Source organism: Centruroides vittatus, unplaced genomic scaffold, assembly GCF_030686945.1.
Source record: "Centruroides vittatus isolate TY-2023 unplaced genomic scaffold, ASM3068694v2 contig_680, whole genome shotgun sequence".
NCBI lineage: Eukaryota > Metazoa > Arthropoda > Arachnida > Scorpiones > Buthidae > Centruroides > Centruroides vittatus.
Window position 1 is genome coordinate 4256750 of NW_027122427.1, and position 22073 is coordinate 4278822.

The following is a 22073-nucleotide window of genomic DNA, read 5'->3' on the forward strand; positions in this document are numbered from 1 at the left end:
ATGAATGATGTGCCATTCAAATAAGTCTTGCCCAAAACTTTGAAATTTATTGCAAAAAAACATGATAAAGTAGTTCAAAGTGATAAAGGACTTGGTTATGATGTCATAATGCATTTAATGAAATTTTACAAGGACATTACTATCATCTCTGCTTTGATAATTTTTTTACAAGTATACCACTTTGTTGAATCTGTTAGAGAAAAAAAATTTTAGCCATGTAGCACTTTAATGAATAATCACAAATATCTGCCATTGTTTAAAAAATTTTGAATTCAATAAAAACAATATAATTTTTCAACAATGCATAGAACATCTGATTTTATTATCACTTCCACAAATGAAACTGATGTTAACATGTTTCGGTTAAAGTTTACCTAGGGAACCCCAATGGCCGCGCTTCCGGTAATCTCGACGGCAGGTGATGTTAGAAATTCGGTGTAGGTGGCGCAATTTTTAAATAATGCTATCGTATGCAAATTTTTTGTTTTTCGTGACGGCTCGAACTGCTGCGAGTGGTTTTTTTCACCAGTTAAACATTTTTGAAGAAAAAATGCTACTTTCTGCTATTTTTAATAGTAAATAGGTAAGTTTTTATTCCGTCTACTTTTCGTGATGCAACATGCCGGAATCGAGCCGAAATGGAAAGAACTGGAGTCCGTTCCAGCTGCTCCACAAAGCGACGAGTGTAAGAAGGGAAAAAAAGTAAGGCACATTCGTGTGGCGAAACTAAAAAACGTGTAAAAATATCAAGTGAAAAGAGAAACATCAGCGATAGGGATCGCAAATCAAGGAAAAGCGAGAAAAACGGAAAGGAAATGTATGACAGAGCGCCAAACACGTAAGTAACAGTTTATTTTGCAAGTTCAGCTAGCTATGAAATATAAAACAATCTTAAAACATTTATTTTTTACTAATGTAATTATTATTTTTTCAAAAATTATACATACTAACTAATTTGCATAATTTTTTGAACGTAGTACGCGTGCGTAGTACAGCAAACAAAATGGCGACTGGAAGCGCGGCCATTGGGGTTCCCTAGGTAAACTTTAACCCATGTTTCAAAGATAGCATGGTAAATACAAGTGTCCTACTAAATTTGCAATGCACAATAAAAACACAGGCAACACAGATTTAGCCAATCAATATCAAAAATATTATTTCATATCCAGAAAATCTTGCAAACTGTAGTTTCATCTCTTGGTTACTTTTAGATACAGAAACAGATAATGCATGTTCTATATGCACTTACAAAAATGCAAAGAAACAAACTACAGGAGTCACTGTTTCAGTTTAGCCTAATTTGTAGTTCTCTGTAAAAACTTTAGCTATAGGAAAAGGAAAGACAGGATTCTACTTGCTCCAATAAATAAAATGTTTCTTTACAAAAATAAAAATGGGGGAAGGAAAAGGACCAGTGTACAGCATCACAACCATAATGACAAAAAAATAGCTATTGCTATTTTATGATTATGGTGGTGATACTGTCCATAGGCACATAGAAAGCACATGGGAATGTACATTTTGTAATATTTACTTTTGTGGGAGTTGCTTCAGTTCATCCCATGAAGAAACTATGAACCTGGATTTTAAAAATTAATAATGATATAATCCATTGACTCTTGTAAACATGCTATATAGACCAGAATGTTTATGCTTCCTATCAAATAAACATTTAGGCCTTTATTGTTATTTCATTTAAGTATTTAAAATATTTAAATGAAAAATTAATTACAAGAGTTCAAACTGATATAACAAGACAACATTTTCTTTATGGCAGCAAAATATTGATAAATAAAACAAACATTTTTGAGCAGACCGACTGCCTTGCTTCAGATCAATCTCAACTTACAAATATGTTCCATTTGGAATGTTTGTTCTATAACATTCGAACAAAATTTAAATTCTAATTCTAATTTACAATATATAATAATAATAATAATATTATATATATATATATATATATATATATATATATTATTATTATTATTATTATTATTATTATATTATTATGAAAATGTCAATGTTAAATTTAATGTGGTGAATTAAACTAATTATTTCCTGAGCACATATCTGCTTTATGTTAAATTTAAATTAAGTCATTATAATGACCTTTCTTCCAGGGGGTTACCATAATATCAATATAATTTCCATGCCAATGATATATATTCAGAATCACATACATTGATACAATCATTTGTTGTTGCTGCTTTATAGATATTAAAATTTTGTTTCTTTGCTATGGAAGTATATATGGATAGTGCTGTGGACTGCTTTTTCTTCTCAATATCATACTTAAGCTCTAATTCTGTTGAAAAGCAATCTGTTCATGGCTCCTATGTAAACCAAATCATTTTCAACACTATCATCCCTTAATCTCAGTCTTAAATCCAGCATGCACCAAGTGGCATGCTGGCCAACCAGAAGCTGTATTCTGGTCATCACCTCTCATATCTGAGAGACAGTATCTGTCACAAGCCAGTCGGCAAGTGTCTAATCATTTGTTTGCGTCTTAAGAGATCATAGTGTCTCTCCAAACACGATTCTGGACAACCTTTTCTCTTGAAGATTCTCTCGTCTCTCAAAGATAAGCGAATAGTTGTCTTTCATCATTTGCCTCAATTTCATTACATTTAATATGGACGACTGGATGCTACTTGTGCTATACAATTGTATTAGAGAACATTCTCTATCTTGGAAAAAAATATTTTGAGAGAAAATGCTTCTGATTTTTTCTGAGTGCCTACACTGATTATCCTACATAAATTACTAAACTATTAAATATGATGTTAATCTTATCCATCCCTCTAAGTATTTTTCAAAATATAACTATCTAATTTCTCCTTAACTAAGTATGCACACTTTTCTAACTTAGGTTATTAAAATTTTTATTCCTTAAGAGACAATTTGACATTACAATCTGTACTAATGTTATAAAACAAAAAGCATAACTTCGTCAAAATTATGTGCTTTATTTGAACTCGTGCTTTCCTTACCATGTGATCTACAATTACATATTCTGCATTTTCGAAAATTTAACAATTCTATACTGTGTTGCATATGCAGATAAACTAATAAACATGTATAATCAACCTAATAGAATCGTGACGTAAACAACAAAGACAAGATTGCTATGACAACCAGAATCACCTCTGTCAATGAGAGACGAATCTCGTCTCTCGTTTTGACGTCATTTGTCTCTGAAAGTAGGAATGAGAGATAAGTGATCAGACTATGGTATTGGTAAGCATTCCTCCAGCAGATGAAATACATGCCCTGCAAAATGCATTCTACACTCTAACAATGTCCCAGAGTTTGTGTAGGAAACTTCTGAGAATTTCCTCATTTGTGATACGGTCATGATATATATATGTAATTCTAAGTATCCTTCGAACAGAGTTTTGGTGGAATGAGTTGAGTTAGAGTAATTTTCTTTGTCTTTCCATTTTTCATAGATTGCAGTTGGAATGACAATGTTGTTTAGAGTCATACCTTAATCACTGTAATGATTGCTCACATGGACCATATTGAGCATAGTCTCTGAAAGACAGCTGATGCTTTAACACCTCTGTCTGGTGATAAGATACTACAAAAGTAGCAGAACTCTTCCACTTGATTCATTGTTTGATTCCTGATTGTGGTTTTTATTTTTGCTTGCCCATTTATGGACATTATTTGCTTTATCACTGATCTATAATCCCATCTTTCAGCCTCATGTCATACTCTGCATCATTGGATGCATTTCTGATATCAATGCAATATCATCAGCAAAGTCCAGGTCTGTAAGTTGCATTTGTCTTCTCCATGGAATTCCTGCACCAGGGATGGCCATTGCTCACCTCATTATAAAATCTATGACCAAGAGGAACAGTAATGGTGAGAGAGTGCAACCTTGTCTAATACGAGTTTCAATTCTGAAGAAATTAGTGTATCCATCATCTGTCTTTATACAACAGGTAAACTTCAAATACAAGTTTTTAAATATATCACTGCTGTATGCCGTAAGATCTAACAATATTCCACAGCAATTTACAATAGACATTGTCAAAGGCTTTTAAAGTCAACAAAGTTAATTATCAATGGTTTATGGAACTCCAGACATTGCTCTATGACATTCCTCTCACTTTTCAGCATTCTATATCAAACTTCTACAGCAGGTCTACTATAGACAAATATAGAATCTCCTTAACCTAACACAGCCACTGCATTTAGCTGAAAACATACAGTGGCCTGTGTTAGGAAAGTGAAAGGAAGGTGTAACTTTTAGTATTTTAAAAAAATCATAGCACACCAAAATCACATTTTTGTGATATATATATGTTATGGACAAAGTGAATAATATGGGCATTATTCATAATGCTCGGTCATTATGAATAATGACCAACACGAAATCGGGCATTGTAATAAATTTCAATAATTTATCAAATTGACCAGTCATTACAAATACTGCTATCATATAGTCAGGCAAAGTGGTAATAATATGTTGAGGAGTGATCATCCAAAATAGGCTAGACAATCAGCACTCGTATCTGAGTTGCATGTACGTATTGCATTTAGTACCGAATTTGGCGGTGGTCACAACTGTTTGTGCTCCCGACGGATTCCTCCCAGAGGGGAGCCACCAGCAGGCCGCCAATTGTTTAATGTCACTAGTTATTTATTCACGATAGTTCTTGAATACAGGTATCAATAACTAGGATGTATCAATATCTAGTGACGTTAAACAATTGGTGGCCTGCCTGCAGCTCCGTTCTGGGAGGAATCCATCGGGAGCACAAATAGTTGTGACCACTGCCATGATGGCGCATATAGATAAAATTTTACCATTTAATTAATATAGTTAATAGTACTTAGTTTTAAAAGATTACATGTTCTTTTTAAAATACTTTGAAATAATTCACAAAAAATAAATATTTCTAAATGAAATAAGCGGAGTCTTTTTAATCAAATTAAAATTCGGAACTAAACCCAATATGCACTCAACGCGATACAATCGGCAACTCAGAGTGCTGATTGGCTAGCGTATGTTGGATGATCATTCCTCAACATATTTTTATCACTTTGTCCGACTAGGTGATAGCAGTATTCATAATGACCGGTCAATTTGATAAATTAATCAATATTTATCACACTGCGCACCCTTTTTGGTCATTATGAATAATGCCTGATTAATCACTTTGTCCATAACATATACAGTAGAGCGTCGTTAATTGGAACATCGGTAATTGAAATGGCCGGAAATTGGAACGATTTTCAGTCGGACTGTGTCATGCTGAATCGAACGTTTTTGATACTAAATTTAAAGTATAATTTTCATGTTTTTATATTCTTCAATATATTTATTTTGTTTGTACAAAATGCAGAAATAATTTTTAACGATACGATAGCCTCGATTATTATTATAAAAATTTTCGTTAGGCTTAAAATCGACGAAAATTCAACACGAAGTGACACACAACGGAGAAAAATTCAACAGGAAGCAATACGCAACGGAGAAAAATTTGAACATCGAACAGGTTAATATATTTTTTTGTACAAAGTCGGAAATTGGAACAACCCCAGTCCCCAATTGACGCCAATTTTCGACACTCTACTGTATGTATGTATATATATATATACACACACACACAATTTTTCTCTCTGACTGTTCTTTCAAAAACACACAAAAATAATTAAATAAAAATTGATTTACTTCTTTTCAATGTCTTTATTAAAATATATAAGATATAAGAACACACTTAGGCCTTTTATTTTTTAGAAGTTTTTAAAGTTATACTTATTATACTTTTTAGATATTTAATAAATAAATAAATATATATATCTTCTTATATATTTATTTAAAAGTATTCACTCTTCTATTTTGTTATCACCTTAATTTATTCATTTCAAAATAAAATAAATAATGTAAAAACTATTTTTTGATTGGTCTCTTCTGGAAAAACACCTAAGTCTGCAATATGTTTTGGACTGATATAACAACAGCTGCAAACTGTCTTGTGTTTTTTGAAGTGATAAATGATAGGGGAGAGAACTGTTTATAAACATTTTAATATGGATTTTCAAATAAAAAAAACCAGAAAGATTATACTAATACTAACTTAACCTGCAAATAAACAATTACAGAACTGTTGTTTTGCTAGAGATCTAATGCATGATCAAAAAAAAACTTCCAAATCAGTGTCATCACACACAGTTCATTAAGGAATTTCAATATTTCTGCATTTTGAAAGCAAAAGTTTAATGAAGTATTTCATTCAAAATTATTATTTCCAATCATCTATAAAAGGAGGAATAAAAAAAATTGGAATTGAGCCATCCTAAGATTTTATTCTCTTTGATTAATGTTACCTACGGTTCCAAAATGGTGGTTCGTCTCTGATTCCAGCAAATAGAAGAAAGGAAACAGTGGGGACGCACGTTCTAACCTAACCTATTCTAATAATTTTGTTGGTAATAATTATGGTAATTTATTAGAATAGGTTAGAATGTGCATCCCCACTGTTTCCTTTCTTCTATTTGCTGGAATCAGACGAGCCGCCATTTTGGAACCATAGGTAACATTAACCTTTTCTTCTATATCAGCAACATATGATAACTGGATCTTTCCAGTCCAATACTGTTTTCGTATGCTTATTAATAAACAATTTAAATTCATCAATTCTTAAACTTTCTGGTCACAAATCTATGGCTTGGAAGAATAAGGGCCAATGTCATAGACCAATACACTTGACATTGGCACTTATTCTTCCAAGCCACAGAAATATGAAAAAAACATTTATTTAGTTTGTGTAACAAATAATAAAACCAAATAAATACTTATTGCATCATTGCTGAATCTTAAAAAGAAAAAAACTTAAAAAACACACGCAAGTCCTCACTTTACATTGTTTCATTATAACATTGTCGAGGAAAGATGCAAACGATTATAAATGTACTTGTATTTATTGAATTGTTAAATTTTCTTTAAAAATAGTAACTAAAAAAACTGATTCTATGAGGTGGAAAAATAAGTGCTAGAAGTTGCAAACATGGTCCAATTAAAATGAACAAAATATAATTTGTTAATATTATATCAATTAGTCTATAGTAAAATTGGTTTCATCATACGTTATTTTGCTTACTTAACAGTTTCCAAGTACCTATCAATAAAGTGAGGACTTGCTGTATTCTATTTAAAATGGTTTATAAATAGTGTAGAACAGTTCAATTAAAGCAAAATATTAAAGACAAATGATACTACAGGAAACAAAATACCAACATTTTTTTCGGCTTTTCATCAATCAAATACGATATAGTACATTAGATAACGCAACGTTAGATATATTATTTTACACCTAAAAATACAAAATTAACTAATTTTTTCCTCCGTGTCCAATACAAAGAATACGGCTACATTAATCTGATCAGAATTTGATTACTTTAAAACAGAACAGATCAATGAACTACTTGTGAAGAAAAGTCTTCATGTACTATAAAAAAAGTGTTAAAACAAGACATTACGGTTATCGTGTTGATTAGCATTTCTAATAAGTATAACATATATCTCTTAGGGTGCGACTATTAAGACACTAGCAAGCAAGGAGACGCAATAAACGCCAAACCCCGCCGGAAACGTGCACGAACCAGAAATCCACTCACACTGGCGAGATTTCTGCCATCTCGCCCGTGCAAGTCTTTCTTTGAGAGAACTACATCGCTCGCTACTAAATTCGCATCCACACAGTCGCACCCTTAATTATCATAATTCTAAAACTGGATGAGACTTTCTGCAAAAAAAATGTCATTTTTGAAATAATTTTAAATAAATCAAATTCAGTAGTAATACAATAAACTAAAATATATATATGAAATTAACCAATTATAAAGACTTATAATTGATTTTAAAAAAAATTTGGAGCACGTTCTATTTGACTCAATGAATCGTTACGAGGTCATTCGGGTTTGTTTTTATTCGATATTTTCTTGGAAAAGAAACGTTAATATTAACTTACGGGATCTTCGATATTCTGTTCTTCGCCCGTATCGTCAACGGCACCTTCTGGTAATTCCTCGTTATGTTCACCATTCTCTCTTGTTTCAATTTCTTCGCCTAAAGGATCGCCTTCACCATTTATGTCCGCCATTTTGATAAAATATTCTAAAAGAAATCGATTATTTAGAAAATTTCGTATAGTTTTATCCATAAATATCATTTTAAATTTTCTTACAATTTTAAAAAATGTATTTAAAATTGAATAAAAATATTCAACTTTCGGACCTCTTTGTTCTCTTCCCCAACTTGTGGCCGCCGGAACGAAATGCCAGATTCCCGTTTTACTTAAAATGTCCACGACTGAAGAAATGATATAATTTTCCTTAAATCTTAAAATAATTTTAATTAATTATATTCGTAATTAATTTTATCTGTATAATTATAATTATATTATTATTATTGAAAATAGTTTGATTATTTATCTAACGACAAGATTGGCGATTAATATCAGATATTTTTAAACGTTATCGGTTTCATTTGCATTTAGCGATCAACAAATTAATCCTGCAATTTTTCCGATTAATTATTGCAAGTTATTTTTGAATTGTTGCAGTTTATGAAAAGCGGAAAATTAAATTCTATTGAATTCTGTTATTACATCTTTATACTTTTTTTAAAAACTTTTTTCGCCCTGTGGGCACTAAGAGGGCCTCTTTAAGGGGCTCGGCCAGACCAACAATGGGGCGGCCGGGTAGTAAGTGACGGGACCCGACATATCCGACTACTCCCGAAAAATTCCTGGGAATTTTCGTTCCTATCGGATTTCATCCCGAGTCCCCTAGAGCGGTAGGCTGCCACCTTAACAGCTCGGCCATCCGGCCTCTTAACTCTTATACTTGAAGGCCGTTGTTCTAATTGCATATGTTTGATTTAATATTTAAAGAATATGCTAGTTTTTATAGCCTTATCATCTTTCAGTATATAAAAGTATTGTAGGATAGTAACAATTTTTATATAACTTTGAGAAGCCATTTTTTTGAAAAACTTAACGAAAACATCGCAAGGCGATATTTTGATTTAAAAGTCGGGTTTTTTTTCATATTTTACTCTTTCTGCCTTGTAAGTACTAAGAGGGCTTTCTTTTCGAGACCATCAGGAGTTCTGTCAAACCCACAATGAAACGGGCGGGTAGTAAGAAAAGGAAACTCGACGTATCCGATAAATTTCTATAGTTGCTCACCCGGATTCGATCTTGGATTCCCACAATAGTAAACTGAGGCCTTAACCCTCTCAGTTATCAGGCTAACAATTAAGTTGCTATTAGTTAATGATTGCTTTTCTGTATCCGAATTCCTCCGAAAAGTGATGTTACTACTTTTTCCTTATATTTCTAGACGATCAAATTGATCAAAAAAGAGAGATACGGGATGAATGTGAAACAATTGAAAATAAGGTATATCACGACTACAGTAATAAGCGAAACAACATGTTTCAAATTTAAAATGCCATTATTTGAGAAACAACTCATCTCTTTGTTTTACAAGATAATTTACATTTTTCTTTTAGCAACATTAAGTTTTTAAGTAGTTAATTAATCGACGGCCACTGACAACGAGTTGAAAAGTAATTATCATCATATAGGATGTTGTGGATGTGCACAGAATTGCTAAACCCTATTACAACGGATATATGTTAACTGTACCAAAAACATTTGAATATTATATTTTAATTGCAAAATAAGTTAAATACCAAAATAAATATTTATGGTCACCTACAATAGCTCAATATAAATAAAAAATTTAGACAACACACGCAATTTGTTTGTCCTTTATTCTAATTGATCTAAATAAATTCTCTGTAATATATTCAAGAAAACGAACATTACAATCCGATTGCGTGTAGATTGAGAAAATAAATATTGACATTTTAATAGAAGTCGCTTTTGAATTACTAAACAACATAGAGAATTAAAGATGAGAACACACGTGAAAAATCCGTACAGATGAAGCATTAAGTTACATCGAAGTTAGACGTTAAAAATGTTACCTCGTTAACACGAACTGTTTGCGAGTTCGTATGGTATGCCTAACTGTAGAAGATAATGTTCGAAGACATTTCATGTATCTGTTTAGATCTAATTACTTTTTAATTTTTATTTCCAAGTAAAACTTTCATTCTGATTTTTGTAGAGCGAGGTGAGTTTTAAAAATGAAAAGTTAATAGAATAATCTTTCGAATTGTCGATAAAGTACTTTCTTTCTTATACGGTAAATATTTATCAAATTATTCGTAAAAAATGTTATGGCAGATTGTACGGAATTTTATCCTAATGATATTTGTATGTCAGGTCAATTAAATCCTTTTTTCTCTGTATGTGAGATTTTCGGATTGAAGCTTGTAGAACCTTGCGAATGTCGAAAGAATAAGATATATCCCTCTCTTTTTTCAACTTACGAAAGAATAGTTGAAATTTTGCTATGGCTTGCTGTAATATTCATTACAATAATTTTTGTAGTCGATATCCCATGCGCTAGAATATTTCTTGTGTTTGAGGAGTATGCTTTCTACTCTAAACTCTTGCCGTTAACTTCTTCTTTGTATGTTGCATTTCAATTCAGCATTGTGAGAAGGAAAAAGTTCAATTTCCATTATTCCACGCTCAAAAGTAGGTCTGAAAATGAAGAAGAATATATTGAGAAGAAAGTTCAACCATATGCACTGTTTTTCTTTTCGTATATAGTCCTTTTCCTCGCATCGATTGCCATTTTATTACCATTGATTGGTCATTCATATGTTGATACCGGAGAGAAGCACAGAATCAGAGCCGTTGCATGTTTGGTCAGTATTCATATTTGGTTTACGATTATGTTTACTCATATGTCCTCTGTGTTTGTCATAAGCACGGCCGGTTCATTACTCTTATCGAAAAGATTATCTAAAATATCTTTAGAATTACAGACCATAAACAAAGCGACAAAATATTACCTCCAAGATCTATTCGAGAAATTTTTAGAACTATGGGAAATTTTTCAAGAATTGAACGAAAAATGGGAGATTCTTTTACCTCTCATTTACATTCATTTTGTATACCAAACCTGCTTTGTTTTATACGGAGCCATTTTTGTCAATGTGACTCTTGCCATCCGTGTATGTATGGCTATACTTGCGTTACAATTATTAATTGTTAGTTTATTAGTCTGCTGGGGAGTATCAACCTTAGCATCAACCGTAAGTAAAAGTTAACGAAAATCGTTTCGTTTATTTTATTTAAATAAAAATCTATTGGTATTGTTTCAGGTATACGACAATTTCATCTCCGTGGAAAAATATTTCTCTTCTCTTCTGACGTTGACATTTAAGTTAAAGGTAAAATAATATTATAGTTCTAAATTTTAGTTTATTTTCCTCGATAATTCAATCAAAAATATTGTTGATATTAGGTCATTTGCTTCATGAAGATATTCGGAGGACTCCCCATAGGAATATCCATTGGGGGATTTTTCTTCGTGAAAAAGAACTTCTTGATGCGAGTAAGATCCCAGTTGTCTAGGCTTATGTATCAAGCTTTTGCTTGTTACATAAATTATAAAATATCGTAAAGAAATGTTATCAGAACTTAAATAATTATAGAAAATTTACAGTAAAATATTTTTATACTGTTTACAGGCAGCCAGTGGTTTTCATTCGGTCTTCTCAACTTTAATCGAATTAACTGGAGTGCTTACGAGAATAAATGCACTTCGAAACTGTATCCAACTATCCGTAGTAATGACACAATCATTTAGAGATATTTAGACCTATTTCATGGACACTACATCAAATACATACAGGGTGGGCCAGCGAAAACGAAACAGCAGAGTGTTCGTGTTCGTCCAAGCAAAGCGCTCGGACAGGTCGATCTTTTGCTCGAGGGGACATCTTGTGCAATAAAGTTTTTGCGATTCTGAATACAAAAGACAACAAAAAATTTTAAAAACTCATTTATTTTGTATTAACTAAACAAACATTTATTTCGAAAAAAATGTTTGTTTAGTTAATATTCAGAATCGCAAAAACTTTATTGCAAAAGATGTCCCCTCGAGAGTAAAATCGACCTGTCCGAGCGCTTTGCTTGGACGAACACGAACACTCTGCCGTTTCGTTTTCGCTGGCCCACCCTGTATATTCGTATGTCGCGTAAACGCACCAAATTCTCTTATTCATACACACGCTGTTTCAATATGAACAGTCCTTTATGTTGTTTCTTAATTCCTCAAAGTTGGTAATCTTGACATGTAAACTTCAATCAAATGTCACATCGTGGAACAATTAGATCTAGATAAGATCTAGCCACGCGGCCACATAGAGCGCAAAAATGTAAAATGACCTGCAAGTTAATAATGCATTTAGATTATAACCTTTATTACTTATGTTTCACACGAGCAAAAGTAATTGTTATGCATAAACTCTGTATAAAGATAGAAAAAACTTTATTATACTTGATAAACAGTACATAAATTTATAATTCAATGATGTAATAAGCAATACATTTAAATACTTGTTCATAATTTTAAAATTCGACCGAAACAATATTAGAATTAATCTATTACATTTTATCAAAATAACTCAATCAGTTTTTCAAGGGTGTAGAAAAACACTGTAGAATTATTAATTCTAATTAATTGTAGAATTTCGATTACATAAAATAAATCTTAAAAATTCGTTAAATTGTGCAATTGTGTAATTTTCCACAAATTAGAAATTGAAATAAATACTGTATAAACAATTTTAAAGCTTATTGTTCAATATTTACTTAACGATATTACATTTATTAAATAAATATTTTGAAAACAATACAATAGTATTTATACAAGATTTATTCATTATAAATGCGTTTGTGCATTACATAAATATTAGAAAAATAAATATTTAATAGTATATAAAGTATATTTTTGGAGAATATTTAATTATACTTTCTATTTGCAAAATTTCCTCAACCTTAACACAAAATAAGAAAAAAGTGAACTTTTAAGAAATTTGCGGGATATTTCCCGGTTTAAAAAACAACCGGGATCTCGTTTGAGAAACCTTAGCTATGGGGGACCTAGGAACGAATTCGGGTGAGGCTGTGAAACATTCCCGAGGAATATTCTAGGGGTCTGTCCGATGTCTCGACCGTTCCATCGCCATCCAGCAATTTACATTGTGGGCTGGCCCACTGGCCCACGAATGTGTATATAAAAAGACCCTCTTATTGCTCCCAGAGCAAAAGAAGAGGGAAAAAACCCTAAAATGTGCTTAACTGTCAAACTAATTTCTAAAAAGACGGAATTATTATTATAAATTAAAATACTTAAGAGAGCTATTAAAAATATAAACAATAATATTATTTTATTAAATATCTGTCAAATTTTACAGAAATATTTGAAAAAAAAAATGTGTTAAATTAACTAAAAGCAGGTTGAATCTGGCGCTGCAATCGTTTTTCTAGATTAACTTGGAGGCGAAAACGATTTTCTGTTCCATTTACTGTTTACCATTGTTTTTCGTTACAGCGATTGACTCGTATTATATTCGTATTAACGGCAAGAGTAGCATAAAAGGCATCCAGTTCAAGGTCAAGCATAGATAATAATATGTCTGTCGCATTTGTGCCACATCAGAAAGGTCGTCCACCGCCGAGTCCAGCTCAAATACAAAAGGCGAGTTTTCTTGTCTTCGGCATGTTTAATGCCTCTTCATATATTAAGTTTAAATCATAATAATAAAACAATAAAACCTTTTTGAAATGTTTGTTCATTTAAATTGATGAGATTTATCACTATTTACATCATTATTTATATTATATATATGAATTAAAGGAAATAAATATATAAAAATAATTTCTATGACAAAAACACATCAGTTTTTTTCATGTCTTTTGTTAACATTTATCTTTACAGCTGATTTCTGTTTTTTTACCAGTGAATTGGAAATGTAGTAAAAGGAGTTTACGATGATAACGTTTGAATTTTTATTATAACTAAACATTATTTTTCAATAAAATTAATTAATTAAAATAATAAAATTAATTATATGTAATTAATTTTATTATATGATACAATAAGAAAAATTATACTCTGAGCTCTCTCTACAAATTAGCGAGGGTGCGGCTCTAAAATTGTCTCTGAAATGTGAACATCCAATGTCGAGTGCTGCTTACGAGATAGCGGCACTCGACGTTCACATTTTAGAGATGAAAACTTCGGCCAAAACCTCACTAATATCTTGAATAAGTACATTAATTAATACAACTTGTAAAAAAGTGTGAAATATATTGCTCTTTTGTATATCTATACATTGTAGATTTTTGTCTGTAAAACATATCAGAAATGGGCATTTGAATTATTATAATATTACATAAATGTTTTTCTATTTTTAATTTTATTATCAAAATAAAAAATTTTTAGCTGAATCTCTTCAATTTTTAATTACACAATAGATATGATATTTAAGACTGTTATATTGAATAAAATTCTGAGATTTGCCATTTTTTTTCTTTATAATAATGTTTAAATACTATTTTGTAAAATTGAAGATATAATATTAAAACAGAATTTATTAAATCGTTTTTGCTTTCTCTAGCATTCGAAGATTAGTCTGTTAACAGGATGCGGTTCAATTTTATTGGTGAAGTCTTCAATATTAGGGAAAACTAATTAATAATAATTAAATACCGTTATTCCAAAAAGTATTTAAATATTATTGATTAGTTTTGGCAAGGATTAAAGAATTTATTTCTTTCATAATTTGATGTATCACACTAACCTATGTGATTTGATCTAATTTCTGTTATTTATAAAGCTACCCATATTGTTAAGCTTCTATATATAAGTGCTTTATGCAATTATGATCAAAATGCTTTTCTTTATCAATTTTTACAGTTCCATAGTTAATCCTAGATTAAAGTGACCAGATATGTTAGGTTGAAATGCCGGATGCTTCTGTGTCGTGGAGCTAAAAATGGGGTGGACCTCCGACATACATATATATAATAATAATAACTAATTCATTAATAAATAATTTAGTAGAAAAATATATAAATACATAAATAAACTTAAAAATAACTCTTTATAGAAAAAAAAATTGTTTTTTTTTCACAACTTGATGGCGCTGTTTGTATATCTGTCATGGTATGCCTAGAACGGCCACTAGAGGCACCCCTAGATATTATTTAAATTAATAATAAATTCAGTATATTATTATTGCAATAGGAATTTATTTTTGAATTATTGATACAAATTTATTATTTATACCACGGAATGACACCATTGCTGCTAGAATGCCCACTACGGGGTGTCCCGGGCTACTAGTAGTAAAAGAAAACAACAACTTTGTGCTCTTGACAACTTGCAAACATGTTGAAAATGTTACATGACCAAATGCGGGACACTTTCTGGGATGGTGTTTAATGAGGGATTAACAACACAAATCCGGGACGTCTGGTCACCTTATCCTAGATGTAATATATAAACAGAAAAAATGTAAATTATTGTATCACCTCTAAGCCTTTAAATTTTTGGTACCATTCGAATATAATAGTTGAACAAACGTTTTCAATTCTTTCTCCAGAATCTGCTTCAGGTTCACAATTGTTCCAAATGTGGAATTCAAGAATTTCAAACATTTTTGAATGAAAATTGCTTGAACCAGTAATGAATTAATAATAAAGATTTGAATGAATATACCCTAAGACTGTATTTTAATGCTGTGAGGGAATAAAATATACTTAATGAGGCATATGGTCTTCACAGGCTCTGGAACCTATGGTCCCAGAGAAATTTAGTATACATTGGTTTGACCAAGGGGTCTATACAAAAAAAGGATTAAGGAACATAAATATGACATAGCCAAAAAAGATACCCCATCACCCTGGCAACATATGCCACCAACCCTGATGTAATGACTGACTTGGACGACAACAGCATCATAAAGAAATCCTTCCAGACACACCACATCAGGGCCTTAGAAACACTTGAAATTTACAAGGCAAGCAAATTGGGGAATTGTGTAACTGCAAGGAAAGTAATGCGATATCGTATGCATGGAGATATGCCTGTGAAGACCATAACGTTCATTCAACTATTATATTCAAACTGTACCAAAAATCTAAAGGCTTGGAGGTGATACTTATTTGTACCGGTATTTTCTCTAGAAAGTGATGTAAATTATTGAATTACTTTATGTATTAATATAAATTTAACTAGAACTTAAAAAAATTGGAAAATCTAAATGTAATAACTTTTTGTGTGATTAAAGATATAGTTATCTTTTGTGAATATGGATGTTAAAATCAGTTTATTAAGAGATAAATTAAATTAAAATACAAGTCAGTAAAAACTGTGTAAACTGAAGTAATTTATTTTACTTTGTTTCATTTCATTCATTAAGTAATTTTTTTATTGAATCCTTTTAAACCTTTAATTAGTTATCTTTTATATAAATATAGACTTAGAATAGTTCAGAATGTAAATTTTTCAATGCATGATTATGAAACAGTTAATATATGGAAATTTAGGATAGACATTATGCTGAAAAAAATGTTAAAATGTGTTGTCTTTTTGAATTTTAGTATTTTCAATTCATATGTATTGGGTTGTTCAGAAAGTAATTTCAAGACAAACTATACTACTATTTTTTTACCACCAGAGGGATTACAGTAGAGCATTGATTATCCGACTCAATTGGGGATGGGTTGGTTGGATAACTGAAAAAACGGATAATTGAAAAATATGAAAAAATACATTATTAGTATAGTATAGTAGTATATCCCATGTAATTAGTATATTAGTATATTGCTATTAACCTACTTCGCGTTGAATTTTCATCAATGTTAAGCCTAACAAAATTTTTTTTAAAATAATAATCATCGTTAAATTATTTCTTTATTTTGCACAAAATAAATACAGTACTGTACTGTATATTGAAAAATGTATTTGGGTTACATATTTTACATAAAGTAGACCTATACATTAGAAAAAAGAAGTCCAAAATTTTCTTTTTCTTCACAGCTGAAACTCTTTTTTGCCGCTAAATCTCGCACACGTTTTAAAAACAGCAATTGGATAGCGTCGTTAAATAAAATTAAGCCTTGTTTAAATACTGGCCTCCCTTTTGTGGTCGAGCCAGTGTTGCCAGCTAAAACACGTAAAAATTTAACAAAAATAATATTAAAGTAGCCAAGACATAGCCAAATATTGTAGTGCCACATCACTAGTGGACATTTGAATTTGCCGACTAGGACACGGTCAGTTAACTGATGTGACGGTTGATCGGAGGTCGGATAATTGATGCTCTACTGTAGTTGTATTTTTACCTGCCAGTTTCATTCTAAATTGTATTGCCATTATATATTTTGATAGCTGACATTTCAAGGCTTATTTGTAAAAAATTTTGTTTAATTCTTTGCAATTGTTTTCTTTTTCTTTTTTTGGTGTGCCATCAAATATGGAAAATCAAAAGCCACATTTTTGCCATATTTTGCTTTTTTATTAACAAAAAGGTAAGAATGCTGTTTAAGCAAAAAAAAGATTGTGTGACAAGTACAGAGATGTGTTGACAGAATGATAATGCCAAAACTGGTTCGCAAAAGTTTGTTCCAGCAATTTTGATATTGAAGATGCACCATGTTCTGTTGAAGCTGATGAAGACATAATAAAGGTATTGATTGGAGCAAAGTGCCAAATAGCAACACGAGAAATCTCTGAGAGATCAAATTTGTTGAATTCAACTATTTATGATCACTTGAAACAACTGTTTCATTTCAAAGCTTGATATATGGGTTTCACATGTTCTTAAAGAAAGAGATTTGCTCTGTTGCATTGACATCTGTGATTTGCTTCTCAAATGTCAAAAAAAATGACCCATTTTTGAAGCAAATCATAACTGGCGATGAAAAATAAGTTGTTTATAACAATGTCAAATTGGTTTTTATGAGCTTCTATCAGACAATTCCACAATTGATTTGGAAGTGTACTGTCGTCAACTGGACAAATTGAGTGATATCATCAAACAGAAAAGATCAGAATTGATCAATGGAAAAGGTGTAGTGTTTCTAGTGGCGTAGCAAACATAACTGGAGCCCGAGGCACTTTATTGGTGCCCCCTCTCCCCTCCAGAAACGCATATGGTTTGTCTTGGAGACCGTTTGGGTGCCACTCGCAGAGGGGTGCCTGGGGCATGATACACCCCCTTGCCCCCCTTCGCTATGCCACTGAGTGTTTCACCATGATAATGCTAGACCTCACACAAGTTTGGTAACTTGTCAGAAGCTGTTACAGCTTGGATGGGGTGAGCTACCACATCCACCATATTTGTCAGATCTGGCACCCTCAGATTATTACTTGTTCCGGCCTTTACAAAATTTTTTAAATGGTAAAACATTTACTTCAAATGAGGATGTCAATTTGAGGAATTAGGCCTTTACAAAATTTTTTAAATGGTAAAACATTTACTTCAAATGAGGATGTTGGATCATTTTTTGTAAGCAAAGATCAGAACTTTTACAAGCATGGAATCATGCTACTACCAGAAAGATGGCGAAAGGTATTGGACCAAAATGGTCAATATATAATTCAATAAAATATTTATATATTATAATAAATTTTTTTTTTTCATGGAAAAAATGAAATTACTTTCCAAACAACCAAATAATAAAATTCATTATTGTTTATTTTATTATTATTATTTTGTACTACATAAGAGTGAAGGTTTTAAGGAAGTCATTGTGTCATGAAAGATTTTGCAGTTTTGCTGTACTCACAATTGAAAAGGAACACTGTATAAATATTCAGCTTCTAATGAATAAAATTGCTCAAAAATGGTGAACTTGCATTAACTTGTCATGTCAGTAATTTACAGATAAACTGTGCAAATTAGCTGTATTTAGACTGATCCATATGTAATGATGGGATTCCAGAACATCCCATTGTTACACGTAGACTGAATCTGAAGATGGCTAGTTAAATTAGCCAAAAACATGTTTCTCAGAATATTACATCCTGGATTGTAAAGCTTTTTGGTTTTTTCTGGTTATATTGTCAAATTCAATATTGCATTTATTTTTTAAACAAAAAAAAGGCAGTTAAGAGGCTGAATGGAATTACTGAAATGCCAAAATTTAAAAAAAGAAAAAGAAAACATACATATATATAATAATAACACTATAGTGAGAAGTATTCTATTATATGGATCTATAATGTGGAGATTATCAAAAGCACGTAAAAGGATAAATACACTTGAAATTGATGCACTGATATCGTGGAGAATATCACATAAGAACAAAATAAAAAATGAAAAAATTAAAGAAATGATAAACATAAAGGAATTGATTATTGATGAAATAAAAAGAGAGCAATTAATTTACTGTACATGTTATGAACATGTGAGAAGAATTACAGAATAAAAATTGCCATATATAACTGTGGAATAGTAACTACAAATAAAGTTAAAGAAAAGAAAATAGGCCTGAGAAAAAAGTATTAAAAAAATTTGGAGGCGACACACACACACACACACACACACACAAGATTATAATTATTATGTATGAGCAAAAATTCCAAAAGTAAACATCAATCCACAAGTTAGCCTTTGCAAGACACTATCTCTGAAGTTTTCATTTCATTCTTGGTTAGAATTCAAATACACCTAAAAAGAATATCTGAACTTATGATTCTTTTGTTGTTTTGTTCTTACAGACTTGATTTAGAGTCTCAACAAATTGGTGTTACTTTTATTTATTACTGTATTTGTATTAAGTATATATTAACTACTAACTTTGATCTGATGATATTGTGGGGATTCATGGCGAGGTGTAATGGGTTCTGCGAACAGACCAAACACAAAATAAACGAATCAGGTTACTTTTAACAAAAAGTATGATTTTATTCTCGCGAGAAATCACAGAGAAAGATTCTTTATGGATCCCAACTTTACAAAGTTAATCCTTTGTACAGGGCGTTCTGTCTTTAAGTACAAAAAAAAGGGACACATACAAAACAGAACCCAACAATCAGACGTGTGTAGGCCTTAAAACTAAAACTTATTTTACTTATAACTAGAAGGAAAAAACAAAGGTAGATATATAGAAGTAGAAATAGAGGAAGAGTGAAATACTCGGGATTTCCTTTTTGTGTAGATACTTGGGTGGGACACCACTCTTGAGTCCTTCTTGATTTTTTAAACTTCTTGTCTTCTTGGTGAATCTCTCGTTCTCCAGTTCTTTCTTTAGCTCTCTATGTTAGCCTAGAAGATTTCCCTTCTCTCTCTGATCTGATTTTAGGCTCGTAGTATCTTTTTCTTCGCTTCTACTGCTAACCTATGCACCCTGTTTGGGAGTGATTCTTTCTCACATCTTCTCTCTCTGCTGTCCAGTCACAAAGTGAATCTCTTTCTCCATTCAAGACCTCCAGGGTCTTAATCTTCTTTTGTTCTCATTGTTTATTTCTTCGAATCGGTAATCCACTCCTTGTACCCTTTGGAGTGGAAGGGAAAGTTTTAGAGGATAGATAAGACACAGAAACAAAGGAATTGCTAAAATTAACTTATATTACATATGAAAAAATATATAAATATGCAGATAATATGACTGACAGCCACATATGCCCACCCCCCAAAGACTTAACTACCGTAAGTTGCACTACAGAGTTTTACTTTATTTCTTCTTAAATTATATCGGTGTTGAGGTTCCGCATCTCTTACATTAGTGGGACTTTTTTTGTATCATTTCTCTCCTCATTTTTTGGTTGGGGTGAAGTTTGGTTTGGCCCTATATTCCTTTGGGGAATCCAAGTTCTTATGTATTCCTCCGGTTCTCTGTTCTCTAAGTCATCGACTTTTTTCAGCACTTCCTCATCCTTGTGATGGCGCGAGGATATTTTTCTGCTCTCCCTATATATCGGGGAGTAGCATGACTTAATCTGATCAGTGTGCACCACCCATTTCCCTTTCTGCCGGTTGCTCCCCAGTTCCACAGTGATGGGTCCTAAGACACATGAGATCCTATACGGTCCCAGGTATTTGGGGGAAAACTTCCCCAAGCCTTCCCTTTTTTCCTTTGTGCATTAACCACACTCTTTGACCCTCCTTCCACATGTTTTGTCTTCTACCTTCGTTTATTTGCCCTCTATTTCTTGAGTTTCACTTTCTTCCCAGATCATATGCCGTTTCTCTTATTGCATTTAACTTATCTACAAACCCCGGGTCACGCTCTTGGCCCTGTTGATTTCTTCAGGAAAAGCACTTGGAAACTGAGGATCAAAACCATATAATAAGTATGCAGGAGACTTATCAGTAGCAGAATGGGTTGAATTATTATATGCAAATAGGCCCGTATTTATGAATCTGTCCCAATCACGGTTATCATCTCCCGATATTTTCGCAATTATACCACAGATGGTTTTATTAAACTGCTCGCACACCGAATTGGAACACAGTCTATATGCAGTTGTTAAGTTTAATCGTGAGCTCATCGCATGCCTTTTGGAATATACTGGAAGTGAAATTCACTCCCCTGTCAGAGACAATCACCTTGGGGCATCCATACCTACATACAATGTTATTAAAGTTTGCCTCAGCAACAACTTGGGCTGATTGGTTGGGGACAGGCATTGCTTCTCCGTAACATGTATATAAATCGACGATTGTGAGGATATACTTATTTCCCCCATAAGATGTTTGGAGTGGACCAATTATGTCAGTAACTATTTTCTGGAAGGGAAACTTGGCAGTTTTCTGAAACGGCGCACAATCCCCATCTAGATTGTACCTTTGACAAGTCTTGCACCTTTTTATTTTGCACTTAACATGGCTTTTCAGGTCTTTGATGTAGTAATACCTGTCAATTAGATCACACGTTTTTTTAACACTTAGGTGTCCAGACAGTGGTGAACTATGGAATAACCCTATCACCTGGTCAGTCATGTCCTTCCCTACACATATGCGTGTCCACCCGAACCCCATTTTCCCAAACTTTATGTGTACGACCACATCACCTTCTAACTGTAATTCAGGCCTAACCCTTCCGCTTGCCCCCCATTTGCCTTTCTTTTGACTTTGTGGTCTTCCCGTATTTTTTTCAAGAATTTAT

At 32.1% G+C, this 22073-nt stretch overlaps 2 protein-coding genes across 10 annotated transcripts in view; one reads left to right on the forward strand and one right to left on the reverse strand.

Annotated features, from left to right (window-relative positions):
- Positions 1-8324, reverse strand: part of Pabp2 (poly(A) binding protein nuclear 1) — a 49952-nt gene extending 41628 nt beyond the window's left edge. For all 9 annotated transcript variants that reach the window (XR_010881519.1, XR_010881518.1, XR_010881517.1 and 6 more), the window contains exons 1-2: positions 8205-8324; positions 7989-8134 (exon numbers count right to left, since the gene is read on the reverse strand). Coding sequence is in view for 5 of the 9 variants with exons in the window: in XM_067276316.1 (XP_067132417.1) it covers positions 7989-8120 (132 nt within the window). In the remaining 4 variants the exon portion in view is untranslated. The remainder of the gene's footprint in view (positions 1-7988; positions 8135-8204) is intronic.
- Positions 8325-13422: 5098 nt separating this feature from the next.
- The window catches only part of LOC136980213 (protein SSXT-like), a 64038-nt gene continuing 55387 nt past the window's right edge, over positions 13423-22073 (forward strand). Inside the window, exon 1 of the mRNA XM_067276293.1 lies at positions 13423-13650. Within this exon, the coding sequence (XP_067132394.1) occupies positions 13585-13650 (66 nt within the window). The 5' untranslated portion in view covers positions 13423-13584. The remainder of the gene's footprint in view (positions 13651-22073) is intronic.